The sequence below is a fragment of the Vespula pensylvanica genome, chromosome 5 (assembly GCF_014466175.1).
Source record: "Vespula pensylvanica isolate Volc-1 chromosome 5, ASM1446617v1, whole genome shotgun sequence".
Taxonomy (NCBI): Eukaryota; Metazoa; Arthropoda; class Insecta; order Hymenoptera; family Vespidae; genus Vespula; species Vespula pensylvanica.
The window spans coordinates 1,407,140-1,427,241 of record NC_057689.1 but is presented as its reverse complement, the minus strand read 5'-3'; the positions used below and the strand labels follow the sequence as shown (position 1 = coordinate 1,427,241).

The window sequence follows — 20,102 nt, the reverse complement described above, 5'->3', positions numbered from 1 at the left end:
GGTTGATAAATCTCGAAGGATCGCATTTTTATCTTCGACGTTTATCGTCCTCTTTGTGACATTCCGAGTTATTGAAATTTAAAAAAATAATTGATTAATAAATAATTGATCAATGAACGTCGTAATAGCAAATAATATTTATAGGTTTACTGTAGATATGTGTGAACGACGATAAATTTTTTTAAAAAGACAATGAAAAAACGTAAATCATAATTTACAATGCACTTAATATATAACAACGAATCGAACGATGTTACTTTATTATAAATATATAATCTGTTTGCAGCATTTTTTTTTCTAAAAATATGCAACATTACTTACTTCGTATAGGCGGGAGCTCTTCCTTCGAAAAAATTAAGTCGAATAACCGTTAAAGAACAATGCAGTGCCCTCTATAGTCATTGTGTACTACGTAGAACATAAATCAAATTTGAAATATTTTAACTTTTTCTTAGTACATTCATTTATATGTACTTATAACAAAGCATTCTTTTTAATTGATATGAAAATTTTCTATTAATAGAATAATTATTAATTAAACGCTACAATTAATAAATTATAATATATACGTACGAATATATTTGACGTAATTTACCATATCGATAAAGTTGCGACTAACGACATGAGAACGATGAGCAATCTATTTTCTGCTACGTCGATAAAACAGTTCGATAATTATACATAAAAAAAGTAATCAAAAATAATAAATTTTTTGTTAGCAATTGATCGTATCTCTCAACATATTCCATCTCTATGTATTTTATCAAAATTAAATGTATCTACGACATTTTCTATTCTAACATCGAACGATTATAAAAAAGTATAAATAAAATGTTTAAATACATAAACTGTATTTATAATAGTATTTTTTATTTTATTAGTAAGTATTATTAAACTCTTTACATAGTTTATCGTTATCATGAATAACTGATAGAATTCTTAACTTAATACATTCATTCGTTCTCAACACACGCAGTATATACCACTCGATAATTATGTACTCGCTTCTCATGACTATTCGTACGTACGACCCTCGACATTTTATAGAATAATGCTAACTCAACATATTACAAAATCTATTTACTAATGCATCCCCAAGCTAAGTAAACTTACATGGAGGGCAAAGTTTCTGAAACCAGCTTCTTTTTAGAATGAATATGAATATAAATCAAATGGATATTTATATTAAAAATACTAGTACACAAAAAATGTATATCTTATATTTTGAGCAATAATCTAAAAATAAGCTGAAACATTTGAAATAGCATATCCACTAAAGGAAGTAGTCTATGTACTTATTATACAGCTCAAGGGGATTCAAGACACATTTTTACAATGTGTACACTATTGAAATGCGAGTTTATGAATAACAAAAGAGCATACAGTATTGTACTCCTTTATGCTTACATCTTAGGCTGTTTCAACGTTTTCATATTTGCAAAGTCGTATTCGATAACATATAGAGAGAATTACCATCAAAGAAAAATCATTCCATGTCCCTTAACTTCATTACACATTTGTCATTGATACTTAAACTAAAAACTTCTATACTTTATAAAGTGATGATGTATTGTCATCGATGCAACTGTATTGTTTGATCTGCTGTATACTTATTTACATCTAACTTTACCAAATTGTATAAACTATATAATCAGTTTTCTCAAATTCATGCATCACAATTAACATTTTAAGAAATAGTGAATATCACTAAGAAATATACATTAACAAAACACCAATTATAATATACGTGTAAATTCGAACATTTAAAAAATTCTTTTAATGAAAATGAATTATTGTTTTTCATTTATGTAATATTACATAATATATATCTTTATAAACTCTACTTTTACAAGTACAGATAGCATAAAGAACAAATATTTTGAAAAATTGTACAATTTGGTTTTAGTTAATTGCAAATAAATACAACTTATAAAAAGTAATGGTACAATACAGCTAGATCAACGCCAGTTTGATGATCTATTCTGGTATAATCATCAGCAGCTTAACACCGTAAACATTATCAAATGTGATAGAATGAAAATTCTACCCAGGGATTCTTTCCGATCCATTTTTATAATACTAATTGTCAATGGTAATCTGTTTAAATGAAAATCATAATTATATATTTTATTTAATTATTATAGTCCAATTCCATCCACCACAGAAAAGAACACAATATTAGTAATAAATATTTTTTTTTGAAAACTAAAGACATAAAAAGGTCCTTTTTAGATTTATTAAGTATTTTAATATAAAATGAAATGATATTATAAAGTTGCAAATGGATATTTTATTCTAGAAAATGGAAGAAACTGCATATCTATCTCTGTTACATTTCTGTGTGTTTAGTGAAAAACTAATTTGTAAATCTATTGATACTTGTGTGCTGTAATGAATTGAAAATTAATTTGCATGAAATGTATCACTTTAAATGATAACAAAATACAACTTTTTCTCTATAAATTCTATATAATTATTTAGAATCTACGATTTCTATAGGATAGAAATTTATCACATTGTAATGATTTCAGTAAAAGATTATATCTTTTATAAATATTGATTTATATTTTTATATAATTTTTAATTTGCTGTATTCTAAATCCATTTAAATAAAAAATTTAAACCTACTAAATACCTATCAAAACAAGTTATTACTTGATATTTATATTATATTGAATTTATTTATTAATAAATAAAATTAATAAAATGAAATAATTGTATAGAATCAGAATATATTCTTTTTTAAAGTTATGAATATTTTAGTAAACTATTTTTAATCGCAATTATTAATGAAAAAATAACATTTAGCTAACATTTGAAGTGATACACCAACACATTTTATATGACAATACCAAGCATGTATATCTTGGAACTATTAAACGTATCTAAATCAAGACATATAATGTAATTTACAGCATTGATAAGTTAGAACTACAATAGATCATTTACATAACATCTGAATTTATGTAAGACATTGAAATATTATGCAGTCACACCAGAATCACATAGAAGGTGCTAGATCATATAAAAAGCATAAGAACGTTGAAACATTCATCAAAAGTGCCGACTTCATACAATCCTACATCACATTATAAAAGAGTGTAGTACTTATAGAAAATATTTATACTTTCTTGTTATTTAAATTTTACACAATGAAAATGATAATTGATGCATTTATATTTACTTTGGAAATCTAATTAATGCTTGTTATATGTACTCTCTAAAACCCCACTTTTCTCTCTCTCTCTCTCTCTCTCTCTCTCTCTCTCTCTCTCTCTCGCGCGCGCTCTTTCTCTCTCTCTCTCTCTCTCTCTTTTAAGAAAAACTTTTGTCTGTCACGAGCATTCAAATACCTATAAACGTTCCCTTAACATAAAAAAAGAATAAAGAATTCATATTTTAATTAAGATTGAATATTAGGTACAGTACTACTTATTATTGAAACTAACTGAATCAGATTGAATACTTATTGTTTAATGGCCCCGATATTAAATGAACTTAACAAATGTAATTTAGTAAGATACATATTATATGTTGCATATTAATTATTAAAGAAATATTTCATCAATTTTGATTCATATATTGTACACTTTATAAACTTCACCTTCCAGCTAATATTACCCTTCGATAGTTTAAAAATGGTTGCCATTTTGTAACTTATAATATTAAGTGGAACGTAATAATAAGTGGAACAGCTTTACTTGGATATCTTTAAAATCATCGATTTTTAAGTATTTAAATATACAATGAATTGAGCAAGAGTGAGCATAAACAAATGCTAATATTTTCGTGATTAATTTTCATTTACAAGATGCCACTTCACGGCCCGCAGTGGATCATATATACAGCATAATAGTATTATAATATTACAGTACAACGTCACTTTACTATGTTGCACTATAATAGCATTATAGTTCAACTGCACGCAGATAAAAACACACATTCATCTAGGACATTTATGTTACCTCAAAAGCCTGCTACGACGATACTATTTAATGCAAAATCATTTTTTATCCTTTATTGTACTTAAAGTTTGCTTGTACTTGTCCTAAATGCATCAAGTCATGCAGATATCATAGCTCTGTGCATTTTTTGTTATTTTCTGATGGCCGAGTGTTTACTATATGTACGTGAAATAGTATATCACATGTAAATATCTTGGGGTAGTTATATACTTCTTTCTTTTTTGTGTATGTCAATTGTACTTCTTTATGTATTTATCAAATTATGTATCATACCTAAAATCTAATATCCTTTAGAGAATATGCACATATAAATCAATAGACATTAGCTGCCTTTATAAAAAAGAAATAATAAAAAAAATACAGGGAAAAAATTAAAGACAATGTTTTACTCTACTAGATACTAGAGTCAGTAGCAAATGGATAAGAGAGCAACTCAGCAAAATATAAGTCGTAGTTTCTGCAGGTGATGGAGAAGCTCATATTTATCAATTAATATTTGAAATTAAAAAAAAAAAGAGTTCATATTTTTAGGACAAGATTTTATGAGTTATAAAATTAAAAGGATGTAATTTTAATTCTTTCGCGATCATAAGTTAATAATGAATCAAAAAGAATTCTCTGTGTGTAGAGTCTATATTGTAACAAAATCATTTGACAATGTATAAGCAGAATTTATCGCACATGACTCCGCATACATATCAATCTCTATTTTAGAACAGACTCATACGACCAAAAATGTAGAAAGAGTACGATTTCGCAAAGCACAGTACATCACAATTCTCCTATGTAAAAGTAAGAGTGTCGTATAGTATACTGTGTTCATTGAGCCAGATGATGCAACTATCACATAGCACTATTAAATGCATTGTTGTCACATGTACGGTGCTGTTGCATTAATACAAAAAATGTTTACTCTGTCACTCTTAGCAACAAACTTCCCATTACAAAATTCTGCCATGTTCTTTCTATCCACTAATTATCGGCAGTTGATGAACGTCATCTCTTACACAAACATCAGTCAATAATTTATTCTGAGAAGTACCCTCTTCTTATACATGAAATAGCATCGCTAAGCAGGCATTCACACTTTTTCCACAACAGAAACTCCTTTTCTTTTAAAATCCTATAACAGACAAACAAACAGTCACCATGTTTTGGGCTTACCTCATTAACAAGAGTGTGATATTTTAAACTTGGTTTTAATAAATATGTAATGTGTATCCACTTTGATGGTGGCTGTACTAGTGGTAGTAGTGGTGGTGGTGGTAGTTGTGAGAGTAGTTGCAGATATAATAGTTTCTACAGCAGAGTGTTTGTCGTTTGGTCTTGCACAAATATCAGGCAAGGATTACAGTTTATTCAGTCCTGCATCTCTTCTGGCATTTCATGTGGATTCAGAATACCCGGTACTGCCATTTGCTGTCGCCTTTTTTCTTCCTGAGCCAATCGTAAAGCTGTTTCTCTTTCTTCCAAATAAAGATCAGAATCATCTTCGCCAGTGTATTCCTAAGAAGAACAAATAGAGATTAACAAAACTCATCTTTCGCTTTGTCATTAGCAATTACGAAAACACCATCTTTTTTGATTGATACTTACTCTTATCTGTACAAGAAAATCTCTCAAATGCTCTTTGAATGCTGGGATGTCTTGATCAAGATTAAACAAACCTTGCACTGTTATTTTAATCTGATTATCAGTCAAATGTTGAAAAGCAGTCCTGAGTAACCTCGCTACAAATTCTTGAACGTACAATGTATTATCAGGCACAGGTCCAAGTGGTACCTGTATTCTTCCCAACTCAACTAATGTAAACATGTATGCCAAAATAGTAGCGTGCATTGTAAGGCCTATAGAATAGCATCGATAAGAACATTTTAAAAGAATAAATATGACATGAATAATTCAGAAATAAATATATATATATATATATATAATGTCTACAGAGTAAGATTATATCATAATTTTACCTGCGGTATGCGATGTATCTGTTACTACACTAAATACATGTTGAAGAATATCCGTAAAATATGTCTGATAAAAGCTTTGTGCAGCTTGTTCATGCTGCTCGATATTTCGTAAAAGCTGAAACAAGATCTGCAATCCTGTATCTGCTACATTCCTCATTGTATGCTTAAAAGCCCAAATAATAGAATCAAGCACTAGTTTGAACTGTGCTGGTGGAATCGATAAAAATGCAGGGAAGCAATGATTATTCACTGCCTAAATGAAAAACGAAAATTAATCGTTATTATTTTCTGATGATATCGTGATATTATTACTATCATTGCTATTATTATTACCTGTAGTAAGAGGAAGAAATTTGTTCTGTGTTCGGGAAATTCTTCAAAGTCTTTATTAATCATCTCTAAAGTGCATTCAAACACGGCATCAAATATTTTAGGTACCTCACTAGTGATATGAGCTTCCAATTTATTTACTATAGTAGCCATAGCACTAAGTACCTCTGGTTCTCTAGCACAATGAACATTTGTCTTTTGATAATCCAGTAATACTGCATCCAGTAACGGTGGTATAAAATTTTCTAATACCTACAAAACATTAGAATAGACAATAATATTAACACCTTCTTCAAATGCACTTTTATGCCTTTAATAAATTCAAAGTATCCATCCATATAAAAAATGATAATATCGTACCATTTGTGGATCAATAGATTTGCTAACCCAATCTGAAATTAGTTTCAATGTTTCTTTTTTTACTACTCTCATACTCTTGATTAAAGGTTGTTTCATCACTGTCTCTCCATTCAAAGCTATTGCAGCACTTATATTCTCACTCATAACCTAAAACATTAATATTTTTCAAATCATTTCCTCCGAACTCGTTAAACTAACTCATATTACATTTTATGTTAATACCTTATAAACATTCAACATATCCAGATATATTCTTCCTAATTGTATCACATATGGATGTCCTAGAGCTTTACAAGCTCTAACATTTGTCTTCAAAATACTAGCAAGTTGCTTAACTGCTTCAGAATCTTTCAACACATCAACATTCTGAAACAAATTCATCGTGTTATATAGTTTTACATATATTCTGTATAGAATTAATGAATACTTATTTGCAGGTTTATATCATGAGAATTGAACTCACTTTTGAAGCCTGGCATATAATATCATCCCAAACTTGGTTGGGCAAATGCATATATTTTTCTATTAGTTGTTCCTGAACTAATGTATCTGTCTGAGCACTTATCATATAACCAACAGCTTCATAAAATGTATGTACCTGTACAATATAAACGAATATGAATGTAACACAATTTTCGATCTTCTTTCAGTCAGTAACAATTTCAATAAAATCTTTAAACTATAACTTTACCTGCTGTGTCTGAAGATCACAAATGATGCTACTAATTGTTGAAAGAATTTCTTCAATAAATGGCAATGCTTCACCAACCTGTGTTGTAACAAAATGTCGCCTGCATTTTAAAGCTATCTTAATGAATGTATCACAGGCCATATCCTGTACTCCATCGTGGGTCTCTAAAATAAATATTAAATGATATTAATAGATTTTTGTATTTACTCCATGTATATAATAAATAGTTAATAGTAAAAATTAACAATGTATAGTTTTAACCTTGTAACGTGTTACCTACCGTGCATAAATTCAAAGAGTTTATTCACAACAGTTTTCAAAAATTTCCAATGAGCTCTAAGAAATCTTGGATATTGTCCAACAACGTACATGATATTACTGGCAATTATAGCTTTGTTATCTTTACCCTTTTTTTGTTCACATAATCCAAGTAAATCTTTAATTACAGTTACTAAAAATCTTTTTTCATCTTCTTCATGCATTGCACCAGAAATACTACCTATTGCCCAGCATAGCTATCCAAAGAGAAAGTGTTAGATAAAATCGATGAAATGATAACTATAACAAATATCACAAAAAAAAAAAGAAAAATTAAAAAAAATAAATACCGTGTTGAGATTCTTCCAAGACCATTCCGAACCATTAACTTGATTCTGAAGTTTTTCTGTCATAACACGTTCAGTATCCACATAGTCCAAATGAGTAAGATATACAAGAGTTTCTCTCATATTTTTATACAAATTAATAGAATCAGTATCCTTCATAAATTCTCGTACAACTTCTCCATGTTCATTTTCAACCACCAAAACTTCTTCAGGTTTAGCCATTCTACTAATCATTATATATCTGACTTTAGTCAAAACTGGACAGTAGAAGACTCTTCTGTGTGAGATTGTCATACTCTTCGACATAAACAAAGGTGAAGGTGCCACAAACGGATGATCTTTATATAAATCAGCTAATAAACCATTCCAGTACTCTAAACAAATTTTGAATATTTCAACTTCTTCAACCTCTGAGATTAACACAAGATAATGCAAGGCTTTCAATAATGTTTCATTTAATTGCTTCTTTTCTATTAATTGACCATGCTCTTTTAAAAAAGTGCAAAGAAACATTGCCAAATTTTGTATAAAATTTTGTTCTTGATTTTGTCCAACTGCATATGCTTCTCTTATATTTGTTTCGAGTGGAAGCATTTGTTCTAATTGTTGCATCGTATTTATGAATAATGCAACAAACATGTCGTCATAACTCGTTACTGTAACAGCAGCAATTTCTGTGAGACAGTTAAGTGTAATATTTCTAAATATTGGTACATTTAGAAACTGAAAAATGGAAAAATATATATGTAATACATATATAAGTAATACCACGTAAAAACTAGAAATATATAATACAAATTGTATACCTTAAATATTAGAGTAGTTATCAGTTTAGTTTCAAAAATATATCCAAGTGGTATCCAATTCAAAAACCTTAATAACGTTTCCAAAGTAACTGCTACTAATGGTACATTCTGTGAATTATCCATGACAAACTGACAAAGTTGAAAAATTTGTGAAAATTCACTACACATTGTATCCTTCAAATGTTTAGCTTTTGTTTGTGTCATTTGACCACTAGAAAAGTCAAATACTTCTTCTGAGAGAAGTTTGAGAATTGCCATGTTATTTTGACAAAGGCTTTCATTTGTTTTACTTGCTCCAACAATGTCACTAATGAAAGATTCCCAATTCTTTGGCCATTCTCGTTTCAATACCTACAATTAAATAATAAATCAATTTATAATTCATAATCTTTGATTATTTGTAATAATAATTAATATACATTACACTGCATTACCTGCACTAAGATCATATTCAATTTGTTGAGGTAAACTTTAGAAGTATCCATTGTTTCTGGATCACTACTCGTTTTTATAATGAGGCCTACAATATATTTCTTTATACCCTCACATTGATTTCTAGGTAGTACTTTCCACCGTGTCTTAATAACTTGCTCCAAGATTTGTAAGGCATAATATTTTGTTTGCTGATTCTGTAGTAAAGATGAAATAGAATGATGTATGAATAACAAATACATGATAAAAACTTCTCCTGATTTATCTCATAAACATATTCTTTCTGCATAAAATAGGACTCAAAACAACAATTTTATATATATTTGTCCGAGTTGTTATATAAATTAAGAATTCTACTATCCATTCTTCCAATTTGAATATTATATGAATTATTGCATTTATTTATACTTTCATTTTTATTAATGAAATACAAATTGATATCAGAAGAAATTTTATTATCAGTTTGTATAAAAAAAATAAATATACTAAGTAAAAATTCTATTACTTTTGAATTCTACAACTTTATATTCTTAAAATAAAAAGTCCATCAATATTGACTTCCCCAGTGGCAACAAATCATAAATGACATGTAAAATATTTTACTTTATAAAATATAAGATAACTTCAATACATTGAACATTTGCATATAAATATGAAAATACTATATGTTACTATATCATAATTTACAACTTTTTGTGAAATTTCAGTAATAAAAAATAACACATTGCAGTTTGCTACTATTATACACTTAATATTTTGTAAATACTGAATTTGATTTCTTGAGTCTTGTTTCTCTGCAATTATCTCCTTTTGTACTGTTCAACTGAATTATACCTATACAGCATCTACAATACATATAGACATGAATTTTTAATAAATATCTGTCTATATTCCAAATCATTACACACAATTTCTAAATTTTTTATATAAAATCCTAAATTTAGTAATATTAACAATATTTCACACATTACTATATAGCAATGATCCGATACAAATTAAATTTTACTTCTTTGATAAGAGTACTGTAATATATATATAAATATTATTAAACATGTCATTCTCGTATCACAATATTATTATAATTTTATTCGAAATATATATTATTTCATTATATGCTCATAAATACATATGTGCGTTGTAATATACCATAATCAAAATTACCTGAGAATACTCTAGAATGGTATCTACGCGAGTCCACGCGTTTGGATGTTCCTTAAGGGTAGTTAATACCTCCTGGGCAACCCTTTGTTGCTCCCCTATTCCAGTGTACATACATCCCACTATATTATCAAGAAGCGTTATATCTAACTTCTGGTTAAAGTCCAATAACTTGGATGCTTGCTCTGCCAAAGTTGCCATTCCGTACTACAAATTTTCTTCCTTTCATACACTTTATCTAAACACAACAAATTTTTTTTATATAATTACATGCAACTCTATGCGCATAAAGCAAAAATAACATAGATATATTTCAGTAAATTTATGAATAGATGTAAGCAGCGAATGATTTTCTCTGACTAGCTAGTTTTATGATACATGATGAAAAATGAGATCATTTTTATGATTTCTAGGATATATTAAAATTACATTTATAATAAGAATGTGTCACAAATTAAATGCAAAGAAGAAAATCATTCCTAACTTCTGCGAGGGAGGTCACCGCACTGCGACCGTCCAACCTAACCTACATTTGACAATCTCAAACAAATTTTGTCGTTCGTAAAAGGAGTAAACAAATAATTTAATGGATCAAATTGATGACAGAAATGATGATATAATAGAATAAAATATATCTTTAGAGAAAACACTAAAAATCTGCGGCGTTTCGGTCGCCCGGGCCCAATTTTCCCCGCTGCGTCGTTGTTCATAGATCGAAATCAAAAGTATCGTTTTAAACCTACATCAATGACTCTCATACGCAGATTCTCAATTCGGCGGTATAAAACACACGTTCCGCACTGGTAATCACGACCTTTTCGTGCAAATCACAAGCACAAAAGGATTAAACACACCGCTGCTGATTCCCGCGCGCGAACAATTTTGTTCTTCGTTTCACACACTCGCCGTTCCTCACCGCCTTTTTATCATCTCTTCTCTGTCCCACACAGCACCCCCTACCTCCGAACACCCCTCCCCTCTCGCGCTCTTTCTCTCGCACTATACTCTCTCGCTTCGTTCGTTCGCACGTCTTTCTCTCTCTCTCGCTCTCTCTTTCTCTCGCTCTCTCTCTCTCGCTCATTCCTCATCCGTTTTTGCTACATTTGCGATGTTCATCAACGAGGAAAGGTGGCATTCATCGTTGAAGGTATCCGATCGTCCACGCGAAACCTTAAACTCATCGTACCTTCGTTTCATGAATTCCAAAACGGAGTACACTCCTTTTTTCACTCACTCATAGCGAGAAACAAGAAAAACGGCCACACTGCGTTGTCGCCGAAACCCAACCTCGAGATTTTCGAAAATAACAAGATGGCCGAAAAGTTTACGCGACCATTGCGGAGCAACGAAAAACGTGATTGGTTGTATCGAATCTTGTCAACCAATCGCATAACAGATAAACAACATTCTGAGCGACAATATAATGACGTCACGTGACTTCATAAGAGATACGTTTATTCCACTTTATTCCGTTTTAATTTTAGGATATATTGAATCGTTCATATGTATTCATATATATTTAATATCGTTATGTTTATCATCAATTTTCAAAATTTTTTAAATTTTTAAGTTTTTTTATGAAAAAGATTTTTCCTTCTTTTTTATACATTTGTGTATTTCATTGTGGTGGTATATATTGCAATGGTACTTTTTAACGACATAATTTATTTTTTAGACTGTCTGATTTTAAAGATGCTTTTATTTAATAAAAAATGTTTTACTGGTCAATGCTGAAAATCAAAATTTCTTGTTGAGAGCAGATTACTACAGATCACTGAAGACGATTGCATGCAAATATAAACGGTCAACCAATTATATATCGACTTTTACAAAGGATAGATTAGAAAGCTCCAATCATATTTAGTCTTTACAATACAATGATTATGATTATGTAATATTTAAATAAGACGCATATATGTAACTGCCAAGGAATAATTTTGACAAATAAAAGATATTGAAAAGTAATAGAAAGCTTTTCATTACATACATTGTGAATTTTGAGTTATAATTATTATGTGAATGAGATTTTTTTATATAATAGACCGAATATATATTTTATTATAAAAATTTACTCGTTAATATATATTATCCTGAATATCTTTATTCACATAAATTATTCAAGAACACGGATGCACTTAGCTTTATGTTGACGCGTATCTGATTCAAACTAAAGAAAGATAGCTGCGTAAAAAGATCTGTCTATAGAAGATTTACAAATTTTAGTATGAAATTTTTTGATTTAGCATGTATTGGCAAATATTACGTGGTAAAAAAGGAATACAGTTAAGTATGTTTGAAAAGGTAGTTCAGAAGATAAGTGAGGTTAACCATAAGTTAATGATCTATAATATAAGATTGTATATTTGTTAATTTGTTTAATACTATGGATGATTTAAATTTACCCACACATACGAAAGAAGATGATGAAGGCAAGAACATATATTTATTAAATTTTATAAAAAAAATATATATAGGATATATGTTAGAAAATACTAATAAAAGAAATATTTTATTCAGATGAAAATAATGATAAGATTATTGCTCTTAAAAATAGTATACCATTCTTGAAAGAGCTCTTTCACATACATAAGAAAGTTGGAGAAGGCACATTTAGTTCCGTTTATTTAGCTACTTTGAAATCGTCTAATGGTTCTAAAAAATATGCGTTGAAACATTTGGTACCTACTTGTCATATAGAAAAAATAGAACGTGAATTACTATGTTTGAAGCAAATTGGGTAAATACTAAAGGAAATTAAATTTAAAAATATATAACTACCAATATCACTTCAATATATATCTACTTATAGAAAATTAAGATTTTCTAATTTTTTTAGTGGTCAAGATCATGTTATCAGCTTAGAATTATGTTTAAGAAATCAAGGATCTGTTGTATTTGTAATGCCATATATGAGACATGACAAGTTCTCTGTAAGTTCACCATTGATTTTCATATAGTATTTGTAGTATAATTTATAATATACATTTATTATGCAAAAAAAAGATTGATTAATAATGAAAACATGTTAATCAGGAATATATCCAAGATATGACAGTACAAGAAACAAGAGATTATATGAAAGCATTATTAGTTGCATTGCGAAGAGTACACAAATTTAATATAATACACAGAGATGTTAAACCAAGTAATTTTTTATATGATCGTTATAATAAAAGGTAATTATATTAGGAAACAATAAATATCCATTAATCTATTACTAATTATATATTTAAATAAAAAAACTCTTTTAGATATTTATTAGTTGATTTTGGATTGGCTCAAAAATATACAACACCAGTATTAAATAATCAGAAATCAGTGAATGGTACAGTACAGTCTATAAAAAGAAAAAGATGTGATGAGGTAAAATTTTTTATGCAATAAGCTAATTTCTTTCACATATAAATTAATGTTATTCCACATCAATTAACTCTTTCCCAAATATTTTGGTGTTTACAGAATAGCAAAAAAGTATCTTATGCTTCTGAAAGAATGTACACGACTGATACATGTTTATGTTTTGGAAAACCTAAAATTTGTTCCTTATGTTTAATTAAACCTACCCAAGCTGCACCTCGAGCAGGCACTCCAGGATTCAGAGCTCCTGAAGTGCTATTAAAATATCCATTGCAAACACCAGGTATGAATTGTAAACAATTTATATTTTTAAACAATGATTAATATAATGAGTACCAATTATATACATATATATGTTGTTGATAAATTTTAGCAATTGATATTTGGGCAAGTGGAATAATTATGTTATGTATCCTGAGTAGTACACAACCTTTTTTTCGCTCACCTGATGATTGTACAGCTTTAGCAGAAATAATATCTATATTTGGTACACAGAAATTACAACATTGTGCACAAAAATTAGGTACTTTATCTCTGATTTTCTGATATATATCTTTTATTTTGGCTTTTGTTTCAATTATTTCAAATTTAATTATTTGAATCTAGTTCTTAATAGTTTTATTATTTTTTGTATTTTTATTTATTAACTTAGGTAAAAAGCTTATTGTTAGTGAAAATTTACCAGGAATTGATTTAATGACATTATGTCAAAAATTGCAAAAAAGAAATAGAGATTTACCACATACCAGTAATTGTAAAAGCAAGGTATTTTGGTTGTTTTGTTTTGATTTATCTGTAATTGTTAAAGAAAGCTTTCTGTATTAATTAAATCTAAGGAAAAATATATTCACCGATTTTTAGGTACCATCATCGTTTGTACAATATCCAAAAGAAGCATACCAACTATTAACAAGTCTTTTAGATTTAAATCATAAAACTCGAATTACAGCAGAACAAGCTTTAGATCATCCATTTTTTAAATTATCATTGTAAGTATTTTTTATATGAAATTATTCTATAAATGAAATAAAATATATGTATATATACATACTGTATGACAAATATACAATTTTTATACATTTTATTAACTGCTGTAATAAATATATTTTCATTATACACATAACAGTTATACATATTTTTTTACATATTATTTTACATATTAATTTATTACGTTGACTAGTTTTAAAAAATAAAATAAAGTTTTAGGAGATACAAAATGTACTTGTTGCAAATTAATGAACCTATTCTAAAATGATGTTTTGTTATTAAGTAACAATGCCATATAATATATAAATAAATGCGGAATACTCTATTTATATTTATTATTTGCAAAATTATATGTATAAATCAGGGATTTTTTATGTTAAAAATTATATGTATAAATTAGATATTTCTGTTTAATTATTTTTGAAATACGTTTATAAACAGTTTGTAACAAAAAGTAATTATTGTCATAAGGAACGATTATGTTATAAAATCAACATAATATTTTCCCTTAGGTCTAACTTTTTATCGATTTGAACGTATTTTTTCAGAAATACTATTTTATTGGCTCACCAAATATTTTGAAATTTATAATTTTGGCCCACCTAGATAAAACTAGGAACCCCTAGTATAAATAGTATAATGTATACAATGAAATATGATAAATACAATGAATATTATAAATATGTGTTAATGTATAAAAATTCCTAATGAATTATTTAACACATTATAAGGCACATTCATTAAAATGATATGATACTTCTATAATAAGTAGTGTTAAAATATTATGTTGCTACAGAAAGAATAAGTTTCCAGTCAGCAGCAGCTCCTAATGCTTGGACTGCCAAATCTTTAATTTTTTTATCTTGCACAGAATCACTCTGTGTTAAAGCCATTAAAATTTCCATTATGTCTGTTTCAACCAATTTTGCAGCAACATCTTTCGAGCTTTTCATCATATTTAATATAATAACCACACCTCTATGTTGTATTTCAGACTTAGGATTTGCAAGCAAAAAACGTAATATTTCTAACCAATTTTTTACATCAAACATTTTCTCAATAGCTTTGGTGCTTACTGATGTTAACATTGCTAAGGCTCCAGATGCAGCTAAACATGTGTCTTCATCTTCATCTTCACAAAGAATCAGAAGATATTTCGTTCTGTCATTTTCTTGTTCAAAATATTGAATCGTATCTTCACATATAATTAAATTGTTTATTACTTGTGTAGCTGCGCGTTTCAACATTTCATGGTCTTCGTACATATATGTGTCAATCTTCGAAAAACCACCTTCTTTCAGGATACGTTTTCTAACAGTATCATTAACACTAGCTAAATTACATAATGCCATTAATGCTTCGAAGTTTTCTAGTGCTGAACATTCTGGATTTAAAAGATTCAGGAATGGTCTTATAACTTCCATGATTCTTTGTCCAGGAAATGCTACTTCTGGATTTATTGTAATGCCTAAACGTGCTAATGCTTGAGAAGCTTGTTTCTTTCCTTTATCTGTTCCATCTAAAGCCAAGGGTAAAAGAATTTTTGCACCTCCTTGTTGTACAACAATTCCTCTTACTTCTTGTTGACTACATATTGCATTAAAAATACGTGCTATTAATTCTTTACTATTCTGACTCTCCGTCTTAGAAAGAGAAACTAAAGCACTTGTTACACCTGCTTTAGCTAAAGTAATTAATCTTTTATTTAAAAAGTCTGGATCGTCAAATTCATGTTCTTCCGGTATATGGTGCTTAGCAAATTTTGCTAATTCTATCATCTCAGGTACCATCTCCTGTTTGTCATAGGCATTACATAAGTTAACTAAAGTAGTAACCACTCCATATAGTACAGACTGATCTCCAGTTTTGGCAAGTTCTATCATCGCCTGAATGGCATCACGATCTTCTATTAATTTTTCTTTAACTTCAGCATCAAATGTTAAATAAGACAACCCCTCTACAGCCCACTTTCTCATATCTTTTTGTTTTTTAGGATTAATCAAAAATCTTCTACAAGCTTCTGCTAATTTCTTTGTTGCTCCATCAGCAAATGGTTTGATAGTTGCATCTGTACCACCTGAACTACCCAATTTACATAATCCAACTAAAGCTCGTACGCGAATTGAATCATCCTTTGATTGATATAGTTTCTTAAGTATATTCACACCTTGTGATATTATAGCTGTAGCTTTATCCTTTTTAGATGCTGCAGCTATGATACATTCACATGCAACTTTTTGTTGCAATGGATCTTCTGTACCTGCCATTACAAGAATCATTTCCATAATACCTTCTTTAGCAACAACTGAATTTCCCACATCTAAAGGTCCAAGTAATAGTGTTGTTATTGCAACAACAACACGTACCTATGAATATGTAAAATAATTAATCTATATTTAAGTCATTTATTTATAAAAAAGTAAAATAAAATCAAACTATTACTTTTGATTCTATATCTGGTGTAAGTAATTTGTCTTTTATGTACTCATCAATAGCACTTCTGAATCTTTCTTTTGCAGCATCATAATACATATTTTCATAAATTTTGGCCAAACAAACACTCATTATAGTGCGTGTAGATGGAGTTATATCCATTGCAGACTCATATTTGTATTCCTCTAACTCACTAGCAACTTCCATCAATCTCTGCAGACCATGGATTTCTACTAAACGTTCTGCCCAATTTAATGCAGTGTAATGTATATTGCGCATTATAAGTTCTATTATTGCATCCCTGGCTTGACCAGTAATCGTTCTGTTTGTTGTACTATATAGTAAACAAGATAAGATGGTATCAATTTCTTTTTTATATTGTTCACATAAATCCTTGTTAGGTTTTGTGTCTGGTTTATTATCCATTCCACTATAACTGTTTAATATGGTCTGAAATATTAAACATATGTGTGTGTATATTTATATGACATAAAAATGTATAAAAAATTAATTTCTGATAATACTCATTAATTATACCTGCATGCAATACTGAGCTGCATTAACTCTTTCTATATTTTTACTGTTGATCATTTCCAAGCACCATGGTATACCAATAATACTTAAGACTTGTTCGGTTCTACTAATATTTTCTTTACATAATTCAGCAATAATACGAATACCAGCAATAATTATTTCCTCATTCTTTTCTAGCTTTAATAATTTTGTTATTTTAGATACTACTCCTTCATTGAACATTATTTCTGCACCAGCTCTTTCACGAGAAAGTACCAAGAGATTGTTTATTGCTGTTTCCCGTTTTTCTTTATCATGTTGTAGATCAAAAGATATATCAATCATTTGTGATACCTACATACATATATACATATTTAAGAAATATATATATATATATATATACCAAATATGTTAATCATATTATATATTCACTTATATATTTACTACAAAATAAAAAAGAAAAATAAAAAATAATGTATACCTTTGCACTAACACGAGAATTTTGTTTATAACGATCTTGTACAATTTCGTGTAATCGTGCAATTATAGGTTGAATCGCTTTATTGCTAGGATCTACAGATATGATATACCGAGCATCTCTATATGCTTCCTCAAATCTTTCCAAAGCTTCAAGAGCTTGACATCTACGAAATAAAGCTTTTGGATCTTTTGGGCAAATTTTGAGTGCTTCGTCGCAGTCTTTAATCGCCTTGTTATAATTTTGTAGTTTTAAATACACTGCTGCACGATTCTTATAAAAAATAGCTTTCTCAGCATTTTCCTCTTTTATAAGCTTAAGAGCATTTGTATAACAACTCAATGCTTCAGTCCAATTGCCTTTATTAAATTCTTCGTTACCCTTTTCCTTCCACTCTTGCGGTGTTAACGTTGCTTTTGTCATCTTAATATATAAAATGTTATTATATATTTTTTAATCTATATATAATATATGTAAAAAAATAAATAAATTTATAATAAATTCTTACTTTTTTGCACGGGTATTTATTAGCTGATAAATTTATTTATATTATCTCGATAAAGTAACACGTTCAAACGAAAATTACAACTTTTTAGATAAAACTGTCACTTAGCAATTATCACTTATCAACTTACACACTTTGTGTCGGAAAGTTTTCTGTTACTATTACTATTCTTGCGTTATATTAAAAGCAGATTAGAAATGTCTAGACGTTACTAGATAGTCGAATATTTATTTTTGGCATCGTCGGTCCATGTTGAACCGAAACGCAGTTATTCAATTAAAAATAGATGACATTCCCGTTGATATAGACGGATTTTTTTTTATCGGTTTTAATCTTCACCAAATACCAAATTCTTATTTTCTGAAACTACTTAGATTTGATTAATAACTAAAGAGAATAATTTTGAAGCATTTATTTCTTATAAACATTTGAAAGAAATCTATGATCAAAAAAAAGCATATTTAGATTAACCTAAACGAATTTGCGTAAGAGGTTACAAATTCGTAATTTTAATTACATCGTTTTATTTTATAAGATCACGAATTTTTTTTTCTATTTATTTTCTGTTTAAAAAGTGATGATTATGTTTATTTTCGTAATAATTAATTAAATACCCATTGGATATCAAGGCCGTTCGTTACTCATAGTTTTAAAATAATTTATGCCAACAATGAGTATATGCATAAAACTTGATGGACTTTGACGAACAGGACTAAAGTTTAAAGGTGCAAGTTTATTTAATCTGAAAAAATCGTGTCAAAAAACAGTGTTTTTCCGAGAATAGTCTACACATAAAAAGAAAAAAAAAAATTATTTCAAAAATTTGGAAAAACGAAGTCCTTGCCTAAACCCTCCTCCTTAAATTAAAACTTTGTTCATTAAAATCGTTCATTAATTACGTCTGGACTCACTGTAAATGTAAACGCTGCTTTCGACGTTTTTCGTGGAAAGAAGTTTCCTACAGTGGCGCTTCTGGAACTTGGCGGCAAAAAAGAAAAGCTTATACTATACTACTGATTTTCATATAAACGCATGAGTGACGTGTTTTGTTTTGATGAAGTAAATCATTGCTTATTTGTTTATATGGATTGACTAATGCTCAGATTGTCTGTTCTAATTTTGTTTATGATCAATTCTCATAGTTATATTACGTAAACGCGTCTTATAAGCTATGTAAGTTTAACGCAATATATTATTGTTTGAATATTACCTCATCATACTTCGAATATATTGTTCAAATAATTATAAAATCATCGTATCTATAAAACGATTAAACGTAGTAGTACGGAAAGAGAATATTTCGATATGTAGTCTTCGGAATACGAAAGGAAACTAACGTGGTAAATCGTAAGATTAATCTAATGTTTCTTTTGTTGACATTAAACAATCGACGAAGGCTGAAAGAAAATTATATTACGTAGACGCGTCTTGTAAGGTATGTAAGTTTATACTATTGTTAGCAATATTACCTCATCGTACTCCGAGTATATCGTACATTATTCGAATAATTATAAA

General features: G+C 28.7%; 3 protein-coding genes across 8 annotated transcripts; 1 reads left to right on the top strand and 2 right to left on the bottom strand.

The window, feature by feature from the left end:
* Positions 1-849: 849 nt before the first annotated feature.
* On the bottom strand, positions 850-11,630 carry LOC122629192 (exportin-1). 3 transcript variants are annotated; one of them, XR_006327201.1, is made up of 15 exons: positions 11,058-11,490; positions 10,318-10,552; positions 9,159-9,353; positions 8,725-9,075; positions 7,922-8,641; positions 7,594-7,828; positions 7,314-7,477; positions 7,086-7,220; positions 6,845-6,988; positions 6,623-6,769; positions 6,266-6,514; positions 5,933-6,185; positions 5,562-5,812; positions 5,191-5,471; positions 850-5,088 (listed from the first exon to the last, which is right to left on the bottom strand). XR_006327201.1 is itself a non-coding variant. In XM_043812324.1 (15 exons), exons 2-14 carry the CDS (start codon positions 10,513-10,515, stop codon positions 5,325-5,327), a joined length of 3,189 nt encoding a protein of 1,062 aa, XP_043668259.1. In that variant the 5' UTR covers positions 10,516-10,552; positions 11,058-11,491; the 3' UTR covers positions 850-5,088; positions 5,318-5,324. The 3 variants fall into 3 exon arrangements, 2 of the variants coding, with proteins under 2 accessions (XP_043668259.1, XP_043668258.1); XM_043812324.1 differs by having other exon boundaries at positions 5,318-5,471; positions 11,058-11,491; XM_043812323.1 differs by lacking the exon at positions 11,058-11,490 and adding an exon at positions 11,501-11,630 and having other exon boundaries at positions 850-5,471.
* Positions 11,631-12,238: 608 nt separating this feature from the next.
* LOC122629220 (cell division cycle 7-related protein kinase-like) lies at positions 12,239-14,673 on the top strand. Of its 3 annotated transcripts, none has more exons than XM_043812380.1 (9): positions 12,241-12,743; positions 12,832-13,051; positions 13,133-13,244; positions 13,348-13,490; positions 13,566-13,677; positions 13,774-13,954; positions 14,045-14,194; positions 14,324-14,436; positions 14,533-14,673. In XM_043812380.1, the coding sequence occupies exons 1-9, from the start codon at positions 12,698-12,700 to the stop codon at positions 14,662-14,664; spliced, it is 1,209 nt and encodes a 402-aa protein (XP_043668315.1). In that variant the 5' UTR covers positions 12,241-12,697; the 3' UTR covers positions 14,665-14,673. The 3 variants fall into 3 exon arrangements, with proteins under 3 accessions (XP_043668317.1, XP_043668315.1, XP_043668316.1); XM_043812381.1 differs by having other exon boundaries at positions 12,243-12,743; positions 13,151-13,244; XM_043812382.1 differs by lacking the exon at positions 14,324-14,436 and having other exon boundaries at positions 12,239-12,743.
* LOC122629219 (protein unc-45 homolog B) lies at positions 13,958-19,984 on the bottom strand. 2 transcript variants are annotated; one of them, XM_043812379.1, is made up of 5 exons: positions 19,499-19,984; positions 18,086-18,505; positions 17,629-17,958; positions 17,101-17,541; positions 13,958-17,024 (listed from the first exon to the last, which is right to left on the bottom strand). In XM_043812379.1, the coding sequence occupies exons 2-5, from the start codon at positions 18,503-18,505 to the stop codon at positions 15,441-15,443; spliced, it is 2,775 nt and encodes a 924-aa protein (XP_043668314.1). In that variant the 5' UTR covers positions 19,499-19,984; the 3' UTR covers positions 13,958-15,440. The 2 variants fall into 2 exon arrangements, with proteins under 2 accessions (XP_043668314.1, XP_043668312.1); XM_043812377.1 differs by lacking the exon at positions 19,499-19,984 and adding an exon at positions 18,591-19,386.
* Between the last annotated feature and the right edge of the window lie 118 nt (positions 19,985-20,102).

Bases quoted from the DNA above. Each gene is read 5' to 3' on its own strand.
- LOC122629192 (XM_043812323.1), bottom strand. From the start codon at position 10,515: ATGGCAACTTTGGCAGAGCAAGCATCCAAGTTATTGGACTTTAACCAG. The intron at 8,642-8,724 runs GTATACAATTTG...TCCATTTTTCAG, and splicing joins TAACTACTCTAATATTTAAG to TTTCTAAATGTACCAATATT. The intron at 7,478-7,593 runs GTAGGTAACACG...TATTTATTTTAG, and splicing joins ACTCTTTGAATTTATGCACG to AGACCCACGATGGAGTACAG.
- LOC122629220 (XM_043812380.1), top strand. From the start codon at position 12,698: ATGGATGATTTAAATTTACCCACACATACGAAAGAAGATGATGAAG. The intron at 13,245-13,347 runs GTAAGTTCACCA...CATGTTAATCAG, and splicing joins TGAGACATGACAAGTTCTCT to GAATATATCCAAGATATGAC. The intron at 14,195-14,323 runs GTACTTTATCTC...TTATTAACTTAG, and splicing joins ACATTGTGCACAAAAATTAG to GTAAAAAGCTTATTGTTAGT.
- LOC122629219 (XM_043812379.1), bottom strand. From the start codon at position 18,505: ATGACAAAAGCAACGTTAACACCGCAAGAGTGGAAGGAAAAGGGTAAC. The intron at 17,959-18,085 runs GTATACATTATT...ATATGTATGTAG, and splicing joins ATTCTCGTGTTAGTGCAAAG to GTATCACAAATGATTGATAT. The intron at 17,025-17,100 runs GTAATAGTTTGA...ACATATTCATAG, and splicing joins CACCAGATATAGAATCAAAA to GTACGTGTTGTTGTTGCAAT.